Source organism: Silene latifolia, unplaced genomic scaffold (genome assembly GCF_048544455.1).
Source record: "Silene latifolia isolate original U9 population unplaced genomic scaffold, ASM4854445v1 scaffold_199, whole genome shotgun sequence".
Classification (NCBI taxonomy): Eukaryota; Viridiplantae; Streptophyta; class Magnoliopsida; order Caryophyllales; family Caryophyllaceae; genus Silene; species Silene latifolia.
The window spans coordinates 125,494-148,530 of NW_027413162.1; the positions used below are offsets into that span (position 1 = coordinate 125,494).

The 23,037-nt window shown below is 39.3% G+C and overlaps 3 protein-coding genes across 9 annotated transcripts; 2 read left to right on the plus strand and 1 right to left on the minus strand.

The window, feature by feature from the left end:
* Positions 1–2,843: 2,843 nt before the first annotated feature.
* Positions 2,844–5,920, plus strand: LOC141638208 (IQ domain-containing protein IQM2-like). The gene is made up of 8 exons (XM_074447611.1): positions 2,844–3,024; positions 3,247–3,654; positions 3,788–3,968; positions 4,054–4,142; positions 4,238–4,325; positions 4,414–4,650; positions 4,750–4,851; positions 4,950–5,920. The coding sequence occupies exons 2-8, from the start codon at positions 3,263–3,265 to the stop codon at positions 5,664–5,666; spliced, it is 1,806 nt and encodes a 601-aa protein (XP_074303712.1). The 5' UTR covers positions 2,844–3,024; positions 3,247–3,262; the 3' UTR covers positions 5,667–5,920.
* Positions 5,921–8,558: 2,638 nt separating this feature from the next.
* LOC141638210 (mitochondrial dicarboxylate/tricarboxylate transporter DTC-like) lies at positions 8,559–10,311 on the plus strand. Its single transcript, XM_074447614.1, has 5 exons — positions 8,559–8,983; positions 9,070–9,131; positions 9,225–9,586; positions 9,662–9,876; positions 9,954–10,311. Exons 1-5 carry the CDS (start codon positions 8,789–8,791, stop codon positions 10,008–10,010), a joined length of 891 nt encoding a protein of 296 aa, XP_074303715.1. The 5' UTR covers positions 8,559–8,788; the 3' UTR covers positions 10,011–10,311.
* Positions 10,312–10,399: 88 nt separating this feature from the next.
* On the minus strand, positions 10,400–14,218 carry LOC141638211 (uncharacterized). 7 transcript variants are annotated; one of them, XR_012542043.1, is made up of 12 exons: positions 13,971–14,218; positions 13,850–13,880; positions 13,710–13,723; positions 13,494–13,614; positions 13,323–13,389; positions 13,148–13,215; positions 12,945–13,068; positions 12,799–12,838; positions 11,468–11,535; positions 11,129–11,197; positions 10,929–11,041; positions 10,632–10,732 (listed from the first exon to the last, which is right to left on the minus strand). XR_012542043.1 is itself a non-coding variant. In XM_074447617.1 (10 exons), exons 1-10 carry the CDS (start codon positions 14,112–14,114, stop codon positions 10,723–10,725), a joined length of 687 nt encoding a protein of 228 aa, XP_074303718.1. In that variant the 5' UTR covers positions 14,115–14,216; the 3' UTR covers positions 10,400–10,722. The 7 variants fall into 7 exon arrangements, 5 of the variants coding, with proteins under 5 accessions (XP_074303718.1, XP_074303717.1, XP_074303719.1 ...); XR_012542044.1 differs by lacking the exon at positions 11,129–11,197 and having other exon boundaries at positions 13,971–14,217; XM_074447617.1 differs by lacking the exons at positions 10,929–11,041; positions 11,129–11,197 and having other exon boundaries at positions 10,400–10,732; positions 13,971–14,216.
* Positions 14,219–23,037: the final 8,819 nt, after the last annotated feature.

Below are 23,037 nucleotides of genomic sequence, written 5' to 3' on the forward strand. Positions count from 1 at the left end.
ATATTTTTTGTAGTAAAGTTTTATGCTTAATTTAATCATCACATCTTACAACAATATCCCACAATAAGTCAATAACTATATTTTATGCTTATTTTAATCACCTTATCCCGCAACAATACCCACAATATTTTTCCTCTCTCCAATTACCTCACCCCACAGGTCCACAACAATACCTTATGCTTATTTAAATCAACCTTTAAATCTTATGCCACCGATGAATAAGGAATGTTATCAAGATTAGGAGGGAGTATGTTGACCAATCAATTTACTAATTTAATTTGATGTGTTTGGTAAATCACATATGCTGATAGAATATTGGTCGGAATTTACCGTTTTTGAATATGCTGCATATTGCAATAGCATATTCAATCTATACATGAAAATGGTATAATTGCCTTATAATCCGCGAATTACCAAACATCTTTTCTTAAATCTACTAAATTAATTTGCTAGTCAAACCTGCTAAACGTATTCTGTTAACGTTATCCGCTATTATAAATCTGCTCTATTATTTATCAAACAGGGCCAAAAGTTTGAAAAACGACATTAAATTTTAGTATGGTTCCAGTATTGACAATGGAATAAATAGTTGAAGCGTGAAAAGGGTAGCTAAGCTTAAGGTAAGACTTAAGAGGCATGACTTTTGTATTAAAAATGAAGAAGTGGAGGGGACAATGAAGAGATACCTGCTTTACACACTAGTGTTTTTTTGTTTCCATTAGCGCATCTAATCTTTTTGTTAGCTTAGGGGATATTCATTTTCATATTCAGCAGGTCAACCAAATAAGGCCAATTGCCTCTACTCTGTTACTAACAATTCTTATATGAAGATTGCAAGAAGTTTCAGCTACTGCTTTTTGCTGCGTCACCTCCCTTCCTATATTTCGTTTTCACTCATAATTTTATACGAAGTATATACATACTCCGTACTAGAAATAATCCCCTAATTTAGTAGCTAATATCCCTTAAGCCTACGTGTGCTAATACCTCATCATCTAGCTACTAATCTTGTTGACCATTATAATTACTCATTTGTCCTGGCCCCACTGTTTTTTTTGTAAAAGAATGGTCAATGCTTGGTGGGTTACTAAATTTACTCCATTGAATTAGCAGCTACGTCCAAGTCTCCGACGGTAGTAATCAACTACGTAGCTTGCAAGTTAAGCTACTTCACTTAAGGAATAATGCTACATATGAGATGACATAATAAGTATTCATTTTTGAAGTGGTCAACAAGCTAAGCACGCATATATATGAATATCTATTTTTGACCATATATTAACATGATTTCACGGTAATTACAATGACTAGTCCATTTCAATTCTTGACTATGTTACATACATGCTCTACGGATGTTCTTACAATTTACAAAGTCACTCTTCCAAATATTATGCTCAATAAGTCCACTTTTGTTTTTCGTATTATCTACGTGACATTAATAATTTTATTAATCACTTGTCCATTCGAGATATTTCCCTCTCTCTTTTTATTTTGTTTTGATATATAAGGAGGGAAGAACGTAAAAACCTACAATGAGTAGGCTCTTACACAAATTTACCGAAAAAGCCCAAAAAGCAATAGGACCAAAAAAGAAATACAAGGTAATCATCTCGTCAAAAGAGGAGTCCAGTATATAATTAACAAATATCAAGTCTAGAAGCCCTCCTTTGCACTATCCTTTTCTCCTTTCATGTTCTGAGTGTTTTCTAATTGTTTAGTCATTCTTCTAAGACCATCCCCAAGCAGTGGTCGCGCTAATTAGGTCGCGACCCGATTTTACTCTTAATCCCACAATATTAACCTTGATCCATTTTCACCCTTCCAAGCAGAAGGTCGCGACCTAGGTCATCAACCCAATCATTTTCCACCTTCCAACCCTTTTTGTTTTGTTTACAAGCAATGATAATGCGACATCTATTGGGTCACCAATTGACCTAATAGGGTCAAGAGCAACCAAAAGGTCACACCAAAAGGTCACACCAAAAGGTCACGCTAGTCTCGTGCTTAATTGTTGGTTAAGGCGACCGAACAAGGTCACGACCTCCGTCGTGACCTTGCTTGGGATAGTCTAAAGTATAGGGTAAAATCTCCTTCCATGCTTTGCACCACAATCCAGCTCTCAAAAATATCTTGTCCATTATACATGGTCAAATAGGTGTTTTCTTCTCGAATGTAGCTTCATTTCTCAATTGTGAGAATCATTGTATGTTTTGACACAATTCTGATTTATTTTCGTTTATTTAGCTTCCAAAACATAACCTACTTATATTATATTTATCTATGTTAAATATCTTTGTACATCTAATAAACTATATAGTATAGTAAAATTGTATAAATTTCTCTACTCACATCGAAGTCCCTTAATTTCTGGATTATTCATATACTCCAATATTTATTCATTGATTGATAAGGCTTGGCTTGCACATCCCTTTATATCTTAAGTTATACCCCCTCGTAGTCGATCATTTCTTCCTTCTTTCCTTTTTAATGGTAGTCGAATTTTCATTTTTTTTTCTTTTTTTTAGAAAGGGTTGTGTGGTTTAAATTCATTTGCATGTGAGGTAGAATGTTTTGGGTGATTTCACTTAAATATTTAAGATAAACCTTTAACTTTTGCTTATGTATTCCCTTTTGTTTTACTCGTGTGATTTGATTCGTCTTAAACTTAAATCGGAAAAACCGCGGTAAACAAGAATTTGTCGACGAGGTCAAGTTGGAAAGTAGAGCTAGAGTGGGGGAGGGTTGACGGTACTCTATGAGTCTAACCACGTGGTTTTCTGTCTCAATCTCAAGTCCCAAGCCGACCTGTATATATATGTGTGCAACAACCCACCCTTTAACTTGCTCTTAGTATTCATTCATAATTGATACTCCATTTCCTGTCTCTCCCCATTTCTCTCATTTGAACTCACACATCTTACTACTACTACTTGTCCATCCCCATTTCTTTTCAATCTTTAACATTTCTAACAAGTAATAATCACATTCACCATTTCATCAATTACCCTTGACGCCTTTTTCCAGGTAATTCTAATTTTCCTAGTTGCTGAACAAAAACATTGTTGTATTTTAATGGATTCTGTATATGCCATATTTTGTTTGAATGGATTCTGTAATTATTATTGAAGTGGGTGATTGCTACTGCCTACTCATAAATGCACATTAGTTTGTTGGAGTACGATTGATTGATTGGTATCATGATAGTATGATAAATGATAATGATACTAGTGTAGTTTAATTTGACAGGAAATATAAACGGGGAATGGGCGTATCGTATTCGTGTTCATGCCCACTAGCCTCTGACCACGATCTAGAGAGCGGTTTGGAATCCATAATAGTCAAGTCTGTGAGTTTGGGGGATGATCAAGTTACCACACCCGAGCGGTCCATCAGTTTCAATGCCCAACATCATGATTCCCAGCCATTGATTCTTCATAAATCTCCTGATTCAGGAAACATGATTCTAGAAGGATCTGTCAGCTTCAAACAAAGACAAACCACCACTTTGATTTCAGTTATACCTTCTACTGATGTACATTGTTTGGGATTGTCAAGCCCCAAGCACCAGGCTGCTGTTAAGTTGCAGAAAGTTTATAAAAGCTTCCGCACCCGAAGAAAGCTTGCTGATTGTGCTGTACTTGTTGAGCAAAGCTGGTGAGTCAAACACCCCTTTTCTATGTTCTTCCCTTTCATTATCATAATATCATTACCCTTTATATATATATATATATAGTATATGACTGCTCGCTGATGCCAAGTTTATGAAATTCCCGGTTATATATTATAGGTGGAAGCTTTTAGATTTTGCGGAGCTGAAGCATAGCTCGATTTCATTTTTCGATATTGAACACCATGAGACAGCCATTTCACGTTGGTCCAGAGCCAAAACAAGGGCTGCTAAGGTCGGTAAAGGTCTCTCCAAGAATGGCAAAGCTCAAAAGCTCGCCTTGCAGCATTGGTTAGAGGCTGTAAGTATTTATTAATTACTAAGGAGTAATATTTAACATGCAACTGCTGATTGCTGAATCAACTTTTACTATTTGTGTCCCACAGATTGATCCTCGACACCGTTATGGACATAATCTTCACTTCTACTACACTAATTGGCTCCACTCTCACAGCAGAGAACCCTTCTTTTACTGGTAATTTTATTTATATTTAGATAGATTAAGCACTCACTCAGATTCCCCTTTTTCATTGAACGTGTTGCTGATAAATATCTTGTTGATTGGGACAGGCTTGATATTGGAGAAGGAAAAGAGGTTAACTTGGAGAAATGCTCAAGATGTAAGCTTCAACAGCAGTGTATTAAATATCTTGGCCCGGTAAGTGTCAACAATAATTTATTAATTACTACTATGAATGAATAACCAAATCGATGATATTCATTTCTTACTAAACTTATCTTCACAGATGGAGAGAAAGGCCTATGAAGTTGCAGTTGAAGATGGAAAATTCTTGTATAGACAAAGTGGAGAGATCCTTGATACCTCGTCTGAACCCCACGCCAAGTGGATATTTGTGTTGAGCACCTCCAAGGCCTTGTACGTCAGCAAAAAGAAGAAAGGCACTTTTCAGCACTCTAGCTTCTTGGCTGGAGGGGCCACATCTGCTGCTGGTAGACTCGTTGTTGAAAATGGCTTGCTTAAGGTATACTACCACATTCATAACTCTACCATATTACCGTATCAGCTTAAATATTCTCGACTATGGCGGTCATTCACACAAGTAATCTCTTTTTATCAACAGGCGGTATGGCCTCACAGCGGCCACTATAGGCCTACTCCAGAAAACTTCCAAGACTTCATTGCCTTCCTCACTGAAAATAATGTGGATCTTACTCATGTTAAGGTAACCTACTGGATAAGTAAGTACTGGCTTCATAATTTCTCCAAAAACTTCAACACACAATCTAATCTGCTGCATCTTTGTTTGTGTGCTCTTTGCAGATGGATCCAGTAGACGAGGATGAAAAATCGATTGGCAAACAGAAAAGCAGTCTTCATTTCAGAAACTCTTCTGAAGAAGATCTGGGCACAGATAGTGTTATGGAGAACGAGGGAGAAATCAGAAGCATTGCTACACAAGAGGAGGAGACCGTTGTCGCACCAGATGATTCCAGTTCTCAGCTTTCTAGCATCCTGACTAGAAAATTAACCAATCTCGAGATACCTAGTAGAGACGAGTTGTTTATGAGAATGCAGGGTGAAAATGAGACTTCAGTATCCAGAAGTGATTCTGTAAATATTGGTGATGGTTATGATTCAGCCAAAGAAGAAGCATCAGAGGCAAATGGCCAAGTAGAAAAAGAAGGTATACTGGGGGAGGAAGATGAAGAGGACAAACAGGAAATCATTCCCGCAGCAGCAATCCTTGAAAGGATAAACTCTCATAAAGAAACTAAATCATACCAACTAGGAAAACAGTTATCGTGTAAATGGACGACAGGAGCAGGGCCTCGTATCGGATGCGTGAGAGATTACCCGTCAGAGCTGCAGTTGCGAGCTCTGGAGCAAGTGAATCTGTCTCCGAGAAGTGGACGTGCCCAAATAAAAGCAACGTTTTCTCCAGGATCAAGCCCCAAGGCATCAACACCAATGTCAGTAGTGTGTCGAAGAAGTATGGAGCAGTGTAAGGTGCAGTTGTCGTCTCCCTTGAGGCGTTAGAAATGAATTAGACCGACCATTCTTTATTTGTTTCATTCTTTGCTCTCTCTGTATAGATTGAGAGGGGTGTAGGTTTTAGGCAAACTTGGGGGTGTTTTTTAGCAACAGCCCAAGTTGAGTACACATTACATTACATTACATTACATTACATTACTTTTTTTGTGCTTAGAAAAGCTAAAATGTTGAGATTAGAAACATGTGAATTATACTACTGTTGATTAGTAATTCATTCAAGTAAATCGAGTTATTTAAAATGCAATGGTGATGAGTTTCAAACAAAGTGTTCATTCGAATTCCAATGGAGCGAGCCAAAAGAAGAGAGTAGTAAATGAGGGAGGGAGTAGGTAGGTTGGTTAGGCTACTGAGTGATCCATACTCGAAAAGTGAAATGCCGACTAAATCAAACAAGTGTGTATCTGTATTTGTATCTTTGTGGTTGGCTAAACCTTGATTGATACTGCTGTGCTGTCATACAACTGCAAAACACATGCTTTCCTTTTGATTTTTGGTCAACACACATTACACATCTTTTTTAGTTTTTTTCGAACTTCCCCATTGACTTCATTTTATATGGGCATTCCCAACTTTAATACACCAACTTGTCTACCTGTTTTTATTTAGTATTTATTTACGAGGTTACTTATTTCTCCGCGCAAACGAGTTTATCTGACACTTTCAAATTTCCCTTTCAGTCTGTTATTGATAATTGGTTTGACAGCTTCTGATTTTCTTATAGTAATCCCACAAGCTTATTTGGGAGACCACCCCTTTCATACTTTGCACCACAACTCTATTCTCAAATATAATTTGTTCATTCTACATGGTTAGCGCTTGAGATCCCCTCCATTTCTTTTGAACGGTTCGAATTAAATTCTATTAAAAGTAATGTTTTAATGAATTGAAAGATAAAATATATTAAAATAAGGATGAAAAATAAAGCTCCACGACCTATATACACATCTTTTCCGCTTTAGATAAGGATTCATTGTTTTTATTTGTTTCCTTTGTCTCTAATGTTTTTTGTGAACTTTTATGGGACCATATAAATATAAATAAATAAATATATATATATATATATATATATATATATATATATATATATATATATATATGCAATTTCATTTTAGAATGACACTATCCGTCACAAGTTTGTGACAGATAGTGACTCTCTCACACAATTGCTAGTGGGAGGCAAGTGGGACGAATATGGAGCGTCTCACTTGCATATTGTGAAAGGATCACTATCCGTCACAAGCTTGTGACGGATAGTGACCGTCACAAGCAAGACGCTTTAATATATAGTATATTATAGCCTTGTAGTTCTATGTGTTTATCCCTTTTTATTAATAGAAAAACTCAAGTATGACAGTCACTTTTGTGTCTTTTATTTTTTTTCCCTTCCTTTTTTTTCTAACTTGGACAATTAATGTACTACTCCGTAAGTAAACCCATGGTGACATAATAAATTTCATTATTAGGTCCGGTTCTTTTGGACTTAGTTTTGGCTCATTTCAGTTCAATTTTGTTCAATTTAGTATAGTTAAGTTCAATTTCATTCAATTCAACTCATCTCTTTGCAAATTAACTCCTCTGATTCAGCTCCATTAAGTTCAATTACGCCCTTTTCAACCGAAAAGAACATAGCCTGATAAGTAGAAAAGATTATCAATGCCATTAATGAACGAAATATATATGCACATAATTGGGGAATTAAATTTGCTTACCCATACTCCAATTTACGCACCAGCTGTTGGTTACTAGTCCCTAGCAATTCGTTAAGCATGATTGCATGAATATATTACTCGTATATACTAGTTTACTACTACCAAATTAAATCTTGTTATTTATTTATTATTCCCTCCATCCTAATTATTTAGACGACGGGATAAGTTCACTACTGGTTTCACTGACCTTTACTTAAATTAAAGGAAAATGTAAGATGAGAGTGTTTAGAATAGACAAAGCCGAGAGCATTAAAAAATAAGAGTGATATGTACCTTAAAACAACTAACGTCGGTGATTTGATGCTAATTGAAAGATCCTTACGAACCACCTAATGGAGTAATGAGAAGCTTCCTCTGTGACTATGCAATTATGCATGCTCAACATTCCTACTCCACTGTATTAGTAATCAGATAATAATAACTCGTGAATTGTGATTATCATATCAATTCGTCTAGACTCTTGCTTAAGACCGTTTTAGTTTAAGACTTACAAACCTCTCATGGCCTCCTTTATTTCCATCTATATTTTAATCGGGCGTAAAAGCTATTTTAAAATAAAACGGTCTTAAACAAGAATCAGATATTATACGCAGTATATACTTTGTAATTCTACTTTTAGTTACCACAGCCCACAGGAACTATATTATGCTATGTTTGCATATTTGGACGTTATTCACCAAAATACTCGGGCGACACACTTTCTACTTAACAATTACCACCACCAACATAGTAGTAAAAAAATAAAAAATAAAAAATAAAATAATGATAATAACATGTACTGATTACTCAAAACTCGTTCATTAATTAAAATAATAATTTCAAGAAGAGAAATAACACAGCTTCAAAAGCAACATGTCTGAAAATAATATAGTTTATGGCGAGTATTTAAGATAGGAGGCTCACTTTCTTTTGGCGACCACTAAGATTTAATATAGTTTATTAAAACTTCACAATACACAACAATATATTTGTTTTCTATGTAAAATGTGGGAATGAAATTGGGGATGTTAAAGGACAGATGTGAATATCTGATGATAGGCGTTTTGGTGAGGAGTTGTGATTCTTGTGAATGTTGTACGGTAATACTCATTTTAGTACCACCAAAATGTGATAAGTGATAACATAGAATACAATATTTAGTGTTCACAATAAATCAATGAAATTAGGATCAAGGATGTGTTTTAATCACACATATTTTCGGGTGCAAATATTGAAAAAATGGGTCACCATTAGAATGTGACACTCTGTGTGTTTTGGTCCACGACTCTTCCTAAAGAGAGACAAAAGCAGAGGAGAAATTACAAAGGAAAGGGAAGTTGCATGATTGATTGAATAGTAAAATACCGGAGTCAAGTGAAGTGAAGTCGCAACCAAAAGCAGCTTCAACAAAGTCCATAGATGGGAGAGGAAAAGGGAAAAGCAGCATGGATCAGGGTTAAGCCCTTTGTTAACGGTGGGGTTTCTGGAATGCTGGCAACCTGTGTTGTTCAGCCCGTCGACATGGTCAAGGTCAGAATACAGTTGGGTCAAGGCTCTGCACCACTTGTGGCTACCAACATGCTCCGTCATGAGGGTCTTTCTGCCTTCTACAAGGTTTACCCGATTTTCTTCTTCTCCTCCTACTACTCTATCTACTCCCTGCTACTGGTTTCCAACAAACTGAATTTATCATTCAACAGGGTCTCTCAGCAGGTTTGCTAAGGCAAGCTACTTATACCACTGCCCGTCTTGGATCTTTCAAGTTACTACTTCTTTCTCCTCCACCTTGTTTTAATACCCAAGTGCTTTGCTACACAAAGTAACCCAATCATCTGATACCTTTTTTTATTGTCAGGATTCTGACGAATAAAGCCATTGCTGCCAACGATGGGAAGCCTCTACCTCTGTATAAAAAAGCTCTTTGCGGTTTGAGTGCCGGAGCCATAGGAGCAAGCGTTGGGAGTCCAGCTGACTTAGCCCTCATACGCATGCAAGCTGATGCAACCTTAGCCGAGGCCCAACGCCGACACTACAAAAATGTGTTTCATGCTCTCTTCCGTATTGTGGCTGATGAAGGTGTTTTAGCCCTTTGGAAAGGAGCTGCCCCCACTGTTGTTAGAGCAATGTCCCTTAACATGGGCATGCTGGCCTCTTATGACCAATCTGTTGAGTTCTTCCGGGATACTCTGGGATTCGGAGAAGCTGCCACTGTCCTCGGTAACTTCTCATGTTCACAATCAGATGCTATCACTATAGTTCATCAAACTCTAGGCTAATTTCTAACTTGTTCAGGAGCTAGTGCTGTGTCTGGATTCTTCGCTTCTGCCTGCAGTTTGCCTTTTGACTATGTCAAAACTCAAATTCAAAAGATGCAGCCAGATGCAGGGGGCAAGTATCCTTACACAGGCTCTTTGGATTGTGTCATCAAAACCTTGAAATCTGGGGGGCCTTTCAAGTTCTATACTGGCTTCCCCGTGTATTGTGTCCGTATTGCACCCCACGCCATGGTAAGCCCATCCTTACCTTAACTTTTCTGCGCACATTATCCTTTGCAAACTGATATTAAATGATGCAATCAACGCAGTTGACATTGATCTTCCTGCACGAACTTGACAAGTTTGAGACTTCTATGGGACTGTAGTGTCTTTTCAATACAGTCGAATCATTGATCTTCAGAGCTTGGATACTTTCGTAGGCTCAGTTGGGAAGCATTCCATTAAGCAGGATTTAATTACTAAGGGGAGGACCTTGTCAACCTCAAATTGTACTTTTCGGAAGTTAATAAGCATAAAGAATAGATTGAAGCACGCTTTCCAGCAACAAGTTCCAACTTTTTGGTCCAGCTGCATGTATGTCAGTGTAAAAAGGCAGGATCATCATTCCCAAAATGTTGAGCATTTATTTTACTGAATACCATATTCAACATTTTGTTATTTGATGAAGTCCAGGACTCCATAAGTAGTACTCCGTATTGAGTTCTTAAAAAACAAGACGACTTCTCTGTAACTTGAAAATAAAAGAACACTGCTCTTAGAAACTTAATTTCATTATTGATCGAACATCATTGTATTCTTGTTTCTGCAGAGAAAAATACTGCTCCATCAACTATGATTATCTCACTAGTCACTATCATAGCAAACGGCAGGGAAAAAAAAAAGTTCACAGCATATATCATGAAAATGCAGCCTACTGTGCTGTAATTTCTTCGAGTTCTCATATGTAGAAAAAATAAGCCCTATAAGAATCATCATCTTTCATATAAGCCCTCTTTCACATCACTCTAACTTCCCCCACAAAGGTAGGAAAGTTGGGGAAAAAGATACAAACTATAACTGAAATTGATAGCTGCAACTCTATTTTTCCCTGCAAAGAGAAGCGAACATCAATCAGCAGAATTCTTAATGTCCCAACGTATTTTACACAATTCACATAAGAGATATCACTTTCAAGTTGTCATAGTGACAGGTTCTCATGAAATATATGTTCCTCTGTCATGGAAACCCACCCCAAACCGACAAGTTAAAGGCACGAGTTCAGAAAGTTGAGATCTTCAGATCACCTGGAGAACTTAAGAGGAGATTCAATAAGGACCAAGCAAAAAGTAATCACAGGCAAACACTCAGTTTGAATCAGAAACCTCGAACTTGCCCCGTCTTTAGCAACCTAGTCACACTTAACACGCAGGAGCACTAATAAGTCCTCAACAATCACAAGTTTTTTTAGTTAGTATCACTCTCATCTCAGAATTAGCAAACTTACAAAAATGCTTCTGTGATTGGATCGCCACTAAAATCTGTGTCAGAAATCTGTACGGCTGTCTTAACAGGCCTTTCTTCGAAATTCCCAATAGAACATACTCATGTTTAGACAATACCATTGTATATTTTAAAAGTTACATGCACGTAGCGACAGGCACGACATAGACAGCATAAGGAATATATAAAAGTTATCATATAAACTGATAAACAACCTATATGAATGATCATCTGACTTTTTAGGAATCATTGCACCCTTAGCAAGAACACAACAGGATTGACAACAAGAAAAGAGAAAATGCATGAATTGAAGCCACATTTTAAAAAGGAGAACACTATTTACCTTGTGAAATACGAATTATCATCAGTATTGACGACAATTTTATCACCAGTTACAATGAACGGGGGTGCCTAGATTCACAAAAGACAAGAAGCACTAAGTAACCAGTTCCTTAAACGTACAGTTATAAAGTGTATAGTGAAAAGGGAATGGGAAGGGAAACATGATACAAAAGTCAATCCAAACCTATAGGGAAAACCCGAAAGATGCAATGAAAAAAGAACTTAACGAAACAGGCGGAAGTCCGCTGTCCGAGATATTCACAAGAGATGCAAGGTGTACATAGCATGTGGAACTGCAATGCTAATTTAAAGTTTGCACAACCTAACAATGGAAGAGGGGATCAAGCACGGGTTTAATCAACCCCTTGACCTGAAACTGATGATCTGACAATTATCAAGAATAGACAGTTCTTCAGATTTCATTAAGCAAAACCTTGCAATATCCAGCCAACAAATTAAGATTTTTTTTTTAAAATAAAGTTTAATAAAAAAATGACATTTTGGGTCGGATTAAAACTTATTTGTTGAGACGCGGAATAGACACACCACTTTTAATGGCGTATTTACGCTAATACCACAAGAGAGAAAAAATCATTCCGACATAAACACGCCATTAGCAGTGTCGTGCCTATCGACGGAGACACGCCGTTGCAAATGGCCTGTATTTAGCTTTTGTAATAACAATAGGGAGTTCTGCATATGAAAACTCTTTTTTCGCTTTTCAACCAAATTGCAACTCCTTGAATGTTTCAATATCTCCGCATTTCTCCACCCTTTTTGACGAAAAATGCAAGATTTTTACTGCTCAATGAAGATGCCGAAGCACATAAAACTCCCAGAGCATCCTCAGAAAAGGGTATTAGTTTTGCTTTCTGAACATATTAGTACTAAACTACTAACTGATCTCCACAAATTCCTAGTGAGGGATTAGTTTTGTTAGGGATTTGCTCTCTTCATTCTCTTATTTCCTTAATTTCCTGTGATTCCATATTTGCATCCTATTTCTTCCAATTTTTGTTTTATATTTCTAACTCTAATTTGAAAAAACACAAATTCTCATTTAAGACGGGCACTATCCGTCTTAACCTTAAGATGGGTCAAATAAATACCAAATCACCCCACTTGTTGCCTAGGAAATACCAAAAGCTGTCTTTATTACCACTATGTGGTAGTTTTTTTACCCGTCTTAAGGTTAAGACGGATAGTGCCCGTCTTAAGCAGGACTTACTGTTGAAAAAAATAGAAAGGAAAAAATCAGATGCTTATGCGTGGTTGGAATTGAGTGAACTAAGTCTATGACGGTAACCATGATAAGAATATAGAAGTACTCACAAGAACTGTGAGGCCATTGTCAAGCAAAACCTTCTTATATCTGTAGAAAAGCAGCAAGAACAAGAAATGAGATACAAGAGATGTAAGTATGAATGAAAGGAAGGCGGTGAAGAATAAGAATTGAAAACAAGAGTGGAGATGCGTACTGTGGATTGACGGAGAGGCCCTTCTTTGGAGGTTGGGCTTGAATAACTGTGCATGTAACACGATAAGGCAGTGTAGCTGACATAGGTCTGTCGTCAAAATAACTGACTCTAACTGTCATATCCTCTGCAACAGAAAATTGTTAGTTGCTATATCCAAGAGGTGTTACAATTAATTGTTGTTTGTGAAGAGAAAAGGGGCGAACCTTTAAGGTAGACAGCAGTCTTTCCAAAGAGATCCTTTGGGACTTCAACTTGTTCATAAGTTTCAGGGCTGATTGCAAAGAAGAAAGAAAGAAAGAAAGAAGAAATGGTGGTATTAGTAATAGTAGGGTATTGAATAGAAAGAGTGTAGTAGGTGGAAGAGAAGAAAAGACAGACTCGGTTAAGACAAGAATATCTCCTTCGGAGTACAAATACTTGAAAGTTCTCTCTTCAACGTAAACCTCTGCAGAAAAGTGAATCAACCAAGAATTACAATTTACAAAGGATGGATAGTTAGTGTGTATGTAAATATGTAATTAGTGGGATGGATAGTAGTTGGGGGTTTACTTTCAATAGGTTCATCAGTACGAAACCTTTCAGTAAGTTTGTTACCGGTATCAACATCCCGAAGCTCGACCTGGATGGTAGCCCCACCACGGCCGTGTTGAGTATGTTGGGCTTTGATAACCTGAACAATTAAAGAATGAATGAATGAATGCAGTATTGTTAGTAGTAAGTAAGCAAGCAACCAAGTGGAGAATTAATTAATCAAGGAAAGCAGACCTGAAAAATGCGGCCTACCAAAGGCAAGGAAAGGCATGAGAAAGAATTAAGAGAAACAAAAGAGTGAGTAAAACACACACAAGCAAGCTAATGAAGAATGAATGAATGAATGAATGAATCTACTGGTAACTCATACATACCTTTCCTATTCACAATGGTACCGCTTCTAACCTGCAACAATATTATTAATTCAGAACTCAATCATTTGTTTACTTAGTTGATGGAATAATAAAATAAGAAAGAAAAAGGAAAGGTACATACGTCGGAACCGAGGACTTTGGCACCACGACGTTGGAAGAGGAAGCGTGAAGAAGAGGGAGAAGACAACACAGAATCACAACACCATTTTGATTTTGCAGCTCTTATTCCCAACACTAATACACCCACCCTCACCCCCCGTTGCATTTTGATTGATTATTCTCTACACCAATCTAACCCCTATTCTTCCCTTTTCAATCATCAATCGCCTCATCGACTGCTAAATTTCCCCATTCCCAGGCTTCTTAATTTAAGACCGTCTTGGTAATATCTACCCAACCCACTCATAAGTTTTTTTTTTCCCGAATTTGGAATAACCCGTAATTTTAAGGTCGAGACCCGACCCGTTAGGTCAAAAGTAAATCAAGATTTTTATTAAAATATTAATATTTTTATTTTATATATTATATTTAAAAAAATAGTCTAAAAATTATTATTTTTATTACTTAAAATAACAAACATAATTAAAAAATTAATTTTATATAAATTTTATAATATTTAATAATAAAGTAATAATTTTAAAAAACTTTATTTTAAAAATTATGTCAATATAATTAATGTAAATACTGAATATAATTAAAATACTAATTTTAAATATGTTCTACATTTTTGAGAAATATTTTTTGATTTAAAAAATCGTTAAAAAAATCGTTAAAAATTATTTCTTGACCCGTATTCTAACCCTACCCCACCCGTATGTTGACTCGACCTGGGACCCAACCCGTTTGATAGGTCTAGCCGCAAGCGTCTTGTGCTCAAAAGTCAGATAACTAATAATTTTACATTTTAAAACACAATAAACTAAACTGAGACTAATTGCAAGACTTAAGCTCCATAATTTTACATTTGAACTTCTTTTTTTTTTAGCAACCGTAAAGGAAGGTACACCTAAGTACCTAACTAGTCATAGCCTTACAAACAAGACTATACAACAACAACAACAATACCCCAGTGCCTCAATGGCTCCCGCAAATTGCGGGGTAAGGGGAGTCGGATTGACGCAACCTTACCCTTATGTTAGCATCGACGAATGCTGGTTTGTGGCACACCGGCACCTCCAAATGTCTTCCATTGGTGCTCAAACTTTGTGTGGCCGCTTTATCTGACCCGAGGAACTTTCTATATGATTTATGGAGAATTTTGTTCAGGGACCGGAATCCGAAAACCGTGTATTATACACTTCAATTTGGTAGTTCGGAAGGTCGTAAACCAGGACCTGTTTCTTTTTTCTCCTGTTTTTCAATCACGCGTCCGAGCTCATTTCAGGAATCAAACTGTTCGATTTCAGGAATCAACCTGTTCGATTTCAGCCCCAAATAACGAGCTTTAACACATTTTTCACGATAATCCGAGTTTCGGCGAATGCTGGTTTGTGGCACACCGGCACCTCCAAATGTCTTCCATTGGTACTCAAACTTTGCATGGCCGCTTTATCTGACCCGAGGAACTTTCTATATGATTTCCGGAGAATTTTATTCGGGACCGAATCCCGAAAACCGTGTATTATACACTTCAATTTCAGCCGTTCGGAAGGTCGTACCGGACCCTGTTTCTTTTTCACCCTGTTTTTCAATCACGCGTCCGAGCTCATTTCAGGAATCAACCTGTTCGATTTCAGCCTCAAATAACGAGCTTTAACACATTTTTCACGATAATCCGAGTTTCGGCGAATGTTGGTTTGTGGCACAAGCACCGCCAAATATCTTCCTTTGGTGCTCAAACTTTGCGTGGCCGCTTTATCCGACCCGAGGAACTTTCTATGTTATTTCCGGAGAATTTTGTTCCGGGACCCGGAATCCCGAAAAACCGTGTATTATACACTTGATTTCAGTAGTTTGGAAGGTAAATGGGACCCTGTTTCTTTTTCTCCCTGTTTTTCTATCACGCGTCCGAGCTCATTTCAGGAATCAACCTTTTCGATTTCAGGAATCAACTGTTCGATTTCGAGGAATCAACTGTTCCATTTCGACCTCAAATAACGGCTTTAACACATTTTTCACGATAATCCGAGTTTCGGCGAATGCTGGCTTGTGGCACACCGGCATCCCCAAATGTCTTCCGTTGGTGCTCAAAATTTGCGTGGCCGCTTTATCTAACCCGAGAAACTTTCTATGTGATTTCCGGAGAATTTTGTTCTGGGACCCCGAAATCCCGAAAAACTGTGTATTATTACACTTTAATTTCAAAGTTCGGAAGGTAAACAGGACCTGTTTCTTTTTCTTCCTGTTTTTCAATTACGCGTCCGAGCTCATTTCAGGAATCAACCTGTTCAATTTTAGGAATCAACCTGTTCGATTTCAGCCTCAAATAACGAGTTTTAACACATTTTTCACGAGAATCCGAGTTTCGGCGAATGCGGGTTTGTAGCACGCTGGCACCCCCAAATTTCTTCCGTTGGTGCTCAAACTTTGCGTGGCCGCTTTATCTGACCCGAGGAACTTTCTATGTAATTTCCGGAGAATTTTGTTCCGGGACCCCGGTATCCCGAAAAACCGTGTATTATATATACTTCAATTTCAGCCGTTCGGAAGGTCGTACCGGACCCTGTTTTTTTTTTTCTCCCTGTTTTTCAATCATGCGTCCGAGCTCATTTCAGGAATCAACCTGTTCGATTTCAGGAATCAACCTGTTCGATTTCAGCCTCAAATAACGAGCTTTAACACATTTTTCACGATAATCCGAGTTTCGGCGAATGCTGGTTTGTGGCACACCGGCACCTCCAAATGTCTTCCATTGGTGCTCAAACTTTTCATGGCCGTTTTATCTGACCCGAGGAACTTTCTAGATGATTTTCGGAGAATTTTGTTCCGGGACCCCGGAATCCCGAAAAACCGTGTATTATACACTTCAATTCTAGCCGTTTGGAAGGTCGTACCGGACCCTGTTTCTTTTTCTCCCTGTTTTACAAACACGCATCCGAGCTCATTTCAGGAATCAACCTGTTCGATTTCAGGAATCAACCTGTTCGATTTCAGCCTCAAATAACGAGCTTTAACACATTTTTCACGATAATCCGAGTTTCGGCGAATGCTGGTTTGTGGCACACCGGCACCTCCAAATGTCTTCCATTGGCGCTCAAACTTTGCATGGTCGTTTTATCTGACCCGAGGAACTTTCTATATGATTTCCGGAGAATTTTGTTCCGGGACCCCGGAATCCCGAAAAACCGTGTATTATACACTTCAATTTCAGCCATTCGGAAGGTTGTACCGGACCCTGTTTCTTTTTCTCCCTATTTTTCAATCACGCGTCCGAGCTCATTTCAGGAATCAACCTGTTCGATTTAAGGAATCAACCTGTTCGATTTCAGCCTCAAATAACGAGCTTTAACAAATTTTTCACGATAATCCAAGTTTCGGCGAATGCTAGTTTGTGGCACACCGGCACCCCCAAATGTCTTCCGTTGGTGCTCAAACTTTGCGTGGCCGCTTTATCTGACCTGAGAAACTTTCTATGTGATTTCGGAGAATTTTGTTCCGGGACCCCGGAATCCCGAAAAACCATGTATTAATACACTTTAATTTCAGCCGTTCGGAAGGTCGTACCGGACCCTGTTTCTTTTTCTCCCTGTTTTTCAATTACGCGTCGGAGCTTATTTCAGGAATCAACCTGTTCGATTTCAGGAATCAACCTATTCCATTTCAGCCTCAAATAACAAGCTTTAACACATTTTTCACGATAATGCGAGTTTCGGCGAATGCTGGTTTGTAGCACACTGGCACCCCCAATTGTCTTCCGTTGGTGCTCAACTTTGCGTGGCCGCTTTATCTGACCCGAGAAAATTTTTATGTGATTTCAGGAGAATTTTGTTCCGGGACCCCGGAATCCCGAAAAACCGTGTATTATTACACTTTAATTTGGTAGTTCGAAGGTCGTGCGGACCGTTTTTTTTTTCTCCTGTTTTTCAATTACGCGTCGGTGCTCATTTCAGGAATCAACTTTGTTCGATTTGACCTCAAATAACGAGCTTTAACACATTTTTCACGATAATCGAGTTTCGGCGAATCGGTTTGTGGCACACCAAGCACCGCCAAATGTCTTCTTTTGGTGCTTAAACTTTGCGTGGCCGCTTTATCTGACCCGAGGAACTTTCTATGTGATTTCGGAAAATTTGTTAGGGACCGGAATTCAGAAAAACCGTGTATTATACACTTCAATTTCAGCCGTTCGGAAGGTAAATACAGGAGGACCTGTTTCTTTTTCTCCTGTTTTTCAATCACACGTCCGAGCTCATTTCAGGAATCAACCTGTTCGATTTAGGAATCATCCTGTTCGATTTCAGCCTCAAATAACGAGCTTTAACACATTTTTCACGATAATCCGAGTTTCGGCGAATGCTGGTTTGTGGTACACCGGCACTCCCAAATGTCTTCCGTTGGTGCTCAAACTTTGCGTTGCCGCTTTATCTGACCTGAGAAACTTTCTATGTGATTTCCGGATAATTTTTTTCCGGGACCCCGGAATCCCGAAAAACCGTGTATTATTACACTTTAATTTCAGCCGTTCGGAAGATCGTACCGGACCCGTTTCTTTTTCTCCCTGTTTTTCAATTACGCGTCTGAGCTCATTTCAGAAATCAACCTGTTCGATTTCAGGAATCAACCTGTTCCATTTCAGCCTCAAATAACGAGCTTTAACACATTTTTCACGATAATGCGAGTTTCGGCGAATGCTGGTTTGTAGCACACTGGCACCCCCAAATGTCTTCCGTTGGTGCTCAAACTTTGCGTGGCCGCTTTATCTGACCCGAGAAACTTTCTATGTGATTTCCGGAGAATTTTTTCGAACCGGAATCCCGAAAAACCGTGTATTATACACTTCAATTTGAGCCGTTTGGAAGGTAAATCTAGGACCCTATTTCTTTTTTCCTGTTTTTCAATCACGCGTCCGAGCTCATTTCAGGAATCAACCTGTTCGATTTAGGAATCAACCTGTTCGATTTCAGCCTCAAATAACGAGCTTTAACACATTTTTCACGATAATCCGAGTTTCGGCGAATGGTGGTTTGTGGCACACCGGCACCCCCAAATGTCTTCCGTTGGTGCTCAAACTTTGCGTTGCCGCTTTATCTGACCTGAGAAACTTTCTATGTTATTTCCGGAGAATTTTTTTCCGGGACCCCGGAATCCCGAAAAACCGTGTATTATTACACTATAATTTCGACCGTTCGGAAGGTAAACAGGACCCTATTTCTTTTTCTCCCTGTTTTTCAATTACGCGTCGGAGCTCATTTCAGGAATCAACCTGTTCGATTTCAGGAGTCAACCTGTTCCATTTCAGCCTCAAATAACGAGCTTTAACACATTTTTCACGATAATCCGAGTTTCGGCGAATGCTGGTTTGTGACACACTGGCACCCCCAAATGTCTTCCGTTGGTGCTCAAACTTTGCGTGGCCGCTTTATCTGACCCGAGAAACTTTCTATGTAATTTCCGGAGAATTTTTTTCCGGAACCCCGGAATCCCGAAAAACCGTGTATTATACACTTCAATTTGAGCCGTTTGGAAGGTAGTACCGGACCCTGTTTCTTTTTTTCCCTGTCTTTCAATCACGCGTCCGAGCTCATTTCAGGAATCAACCTGTTCGATTTAAGGAATCAACCTGTTCGATTTCAGCCTCAAATAACGAGCTTTAACACATTTTTCACGATAATCCGAGTTTGGCGAATCTTTGGTTTTGGCACACCGGCACCGCCAAATGTCTTCCATTGGTGCTCAAACTTTGCGTGACCGCTTTATCTGACCCGAGGAACTTTCTATGTGATTTCCGGAGAATTTTGTTCCCGGACCCCGGTATCCCGAAAAACCGTGTATTATACACTTCAATTTCAGCCGTTCGGAAGGTCGTACCGGACCATGTTTCTTTTTCTCCCTGTTTTTCAATCACGCGTCGGAGCTCATTTCAGGAATCAACCTGTTCGATTTCAGCCTCAAATAACGAGCTTTAACACATTTTCACGATAATCCGAGTTTCGGCGAATTTTGGTTTGTGGCACACCGGCACCCCCAAATGTCTTCCGTTGGTGCTCAAACTTTGCGTGGCCGCTTTATCGACCCGAGGAACTTTCTATGTGATTTCCGGAGAATTTTGTTCAGGGACCCGGAATCCCGAAAAACCGTGTATTATTACACTTTAATTTCGTACCGTTCGGAAGGTCGTCACGGACCCCGTTTCTTTTTCTCCTGTTTTTCAATTACGCGTCGGAGCTCATTTGAGAAATCAACCTGTTCGATTTCAGGAATCAACTTTGTTCCATTTCGACCTCAAATAACGAGCTTTAACACATTTTTCACGATAATGCGAGTTTCGGCGAATGCTGGTTTGTAACACACTGGCACCCCCAAATGTCTTCCGTTGGTGCTCAAACTTTGCGTGGCCGCTTTATCTGACCCGAGCAACATTCTATGTGATTTCCGGAGAATTTTGTTCCGGGACCCCGGAATCCCGAAAAACCGTGTATTATTACACTTTAATTTCGGTAGTTCGGAAGGTCGACCGGACCCTGTTTCTTTTTCTCCTGTTTTTCAATTACGCGTCGGAGCTCATTTCGGGAATCAACCTGTTCGATTTCGGGAGTCAACTGTTCCATTTCGACCTCACATAACGAGCTTTAACACATTTTTCACGATAATCCGAGTTTCGGCGAATGCTAGTTTGTGGCACACTGGCACCCCCAAATGTCTTCCGTTGGTGCTCAAACTTTGCGTGGCCGCTTTATCAGACCCGAGAAACTTTCTATGTGATTTCCGGAGAATTTTGTTCAGGGACCGGAATCCGAAAACCGTGTATTATACACTTCAATTTGAGCCGTTCGGAAGGTAAATCTTTGGACCCTGTTTCTTTTTCTCCCTGTTTTTCAATTACGCGTCCGAGCTCATTTCAGAATCAACCATTTCGATTTAAGGAATCAACTTTGTTCGATTTGCCTCAAATAACGAGCTTTAACACATTTTTCACGATAATCCGAGTTTCGGCGAATCTTTGGTTTGCGGCACACCGGCACCCCCAAATGTCTTTCGTTAGTGCTCAAACTTTGCGTGGCCGCTTTATCTGACCCGAGAAACCTTCTATGTGATTTTCGGAGAATTTTGTTCGGGACCGGAATCCGAAAAACCGTGTATTATTACACTTTAATTTCGACCGTTCGGAAGGTCGTACGTGCACTGTTTCTTTTTCTCCCTGTTTTTCAATTACGCGTCGAGCTCATTTCGGGAATCAACTGTTCGATTTCAGGAATCAACTGTTCCATTTCGACCTCAAATAACGAGCTTTAACACATTTTTCACGATAATCAGAGTTTCGGCGAATCTTTGGTTTGTAACACATCGGCACCCCCAAATGTCTTCCGTTGGTTCCCAAACTTTGCGTGGCCGCTTTATCGTACCCGAGAAACTTTCTATGTGATTTCCGGAGAATTTTGTTCCGGAAACCCGAAAAACCGTGTATTATACACTTCAATTTCAGCCGTTCGGAAGGTAAATCGGACCTGTTTCTTTTTCTCCTTGTTTTTCAATCACGCGTCCGAGCTCATTTCAGGAATCAACCTGTTCGATTTCAGCCTCAAATAACGAGCTTTAACACATTTTTCACTGTAATCCGAGTTTCGGCGAATGCTGGTTTTTGGCACACCGGCACCCCCAAATGTCTTCCGTTGGTGCTCAAACTTTGCGTGGCCGCTTTATATGACCCAAGGAACTTTCTATGTGATTTCTGGAGAATTTTGTTTCGGGACCCCGGAATCCCGAAAAACCGTGTATTATTACACTTTAATTTCAGCCGTTCGGAAGATCGTACCGGACCCGTTTCTTTTTCTCCCTGTTTTTCAATTACGCGTCTGAGCTCATTTCAGAAATCAACCTGTTCGATTTCAGGAATCAACCTGTTCCATTTCAGCCTCAAATAACGAGCTTTAACACATTTTTCACGATAATGCGAGTTTCGGCGAATGCTGGTTTGTAGCACGCTGGCACCCCCATATGTCTTCCGTTGGTGCTCAAACTTTGCGTGGCCGCTTTATCTGACCCGAGAAACTTTCTATTTAATTTCCGGAGAATTTTTTTCCGGAACCCCGGAATCCCGAAAAACCGTGTATTTATACACTTCAATTTGAGCCGTTTGGAAGGTCGTACCGGACCCTATTTCTTTTTTTCCCTGTTTTTCAATCACGCGTCCGAGCTCATTTCAGGAATCAACCTGTTCGATTTAGGAATCAACCTGTTCGATTTCAGCCTCAAATAACGAGCTTTAACACATTTTTCACGATAATCCGAGTTTGGCGAATCTTTGGTTTTGGCACACCGGCACCCCCAAATGTCTTCCGTTGGTGCTCAAACTTTGCGTTGCCGCTTTATCTGACCTGAGAAACTTTCTATGTTATTTCCGGAGAATTTTTTTCCGGGACCCCGGAATCCCGAAAAACCGTGTATTATTACACTATAATTTCAGCCGTTCGGAAGGTCGTACCGGACCCTATTTCTTTTTCTCCCTGTTTTTCAATTACGCGTCGGAGCTCATTTCAGGAGTCAACCTGTTCCATTTCAGCCTCAAATAACGAGCTTTAACACATTTTTCACGATAATCCGAGTTTCGGCGAATGCTGGTTTGTGACACACTGGCACCCCCAAATGTCTTCCGTTGGTGCTCAAACTTTGCGTGGCCGCTTTATCTGACCCGAGAAACTTTCTATGTAATTTCCGGAGAATTTTTTTCCGGAACCCCGGAATCCCGAAAAACCGTGTATTATACACTTCAATTTGAGCCGTTTGGAAGGTAGTACCGGACCCGGTTTCTTTTTTTCCCTGTTTTTCAATCACGCGTCCGAGCTCATTTCAGGAATCAACCTGTTCGATTTAAGGAATCAACCTGTTCGATTTCAGCCTCAAATAACGAGCTTTAACACATTTTTCACGATAATCCGAGTTTCGGCGAATGCTGGTTTCTGGCACACCGGCACCGCCAAATGTCTTCCATTGGTGCTCAAACTTTGCGTGACCGCTTTATCTGACCCGAGAAACTTTCTATGTGATTTCCGGAGAATTTTGTTCCGGACCCGGTATCCGAAAAACCGTGT

Excerpts from the sequence above, each read along its gene's own strand:
- LOC141638208 (XM_074447611.1), top strand. The coding sequence starts at position 3,263 with ATGGGCGTATCGTATTCGTGTTCATGCCCACTAGCCTCTGACCACGAT. Across the intron at positions 3,655-3,787 it reads GTACTTGTTGAGCAAAGCTG|GTGGAAGCTTTTAGATTTTG; the intron begins GTGAGTCAAACA and ends TATATATTATAG. Across the intron at positions 4,651-4,749 it reads TTGAAAATGGCTTGCTTAAG|GCGGTATGGCCTCACAGCGG; the intron begins GTATACTACCAC and ends TTTTATCAACAG.
- LOC141638210 (XM_074447614.1), top strand. The coding sequence starts at position 8,789 with ATGGGAGAGGAAAAGGGAAAAGCAGCATGGATCAGGGTTAAGCCCTTT. Across the intron at positions 8,984-9,069 it reads GTCTTTCTGCCTTCTACAAG|GGTCTCTCAGCAGGTTTGCT; the intron begins GTTTACCCGATT and ends ATCATTCAACAG. Across the intron at positions 9,132-9,224 it reads GCCCGTCTTGGATCTTTCAA|GATTCTGACGAATAAAGCCA; the intron begins GTTACTACTTCT and ends TTTTATTGTCAG.
- LOC141638211 (XM_074447615.1), bottom strand. The coding sequence starts at position 14,114 with ATGCAACGGGGGGTGAGGGTGGGTGTATTAGTGTTGGGAATAAGAGCT. Across the intron at positions 13,881-13,970 it reads CCAAAGTCCTCGGTTCCGAC|GTTAGAAGCGGTACCATTGT; the intron begins GTATGTACCTTT and ends ATATTGTTGCAG. Across the intron at positions 13,069-13,147 it reads GACTGCTGTCTACCTTAAAG|AGGATATGACAGTTAGAGTC; the intron begins GTTCGCCCCTTT and ends TTTCTGTTGCAG.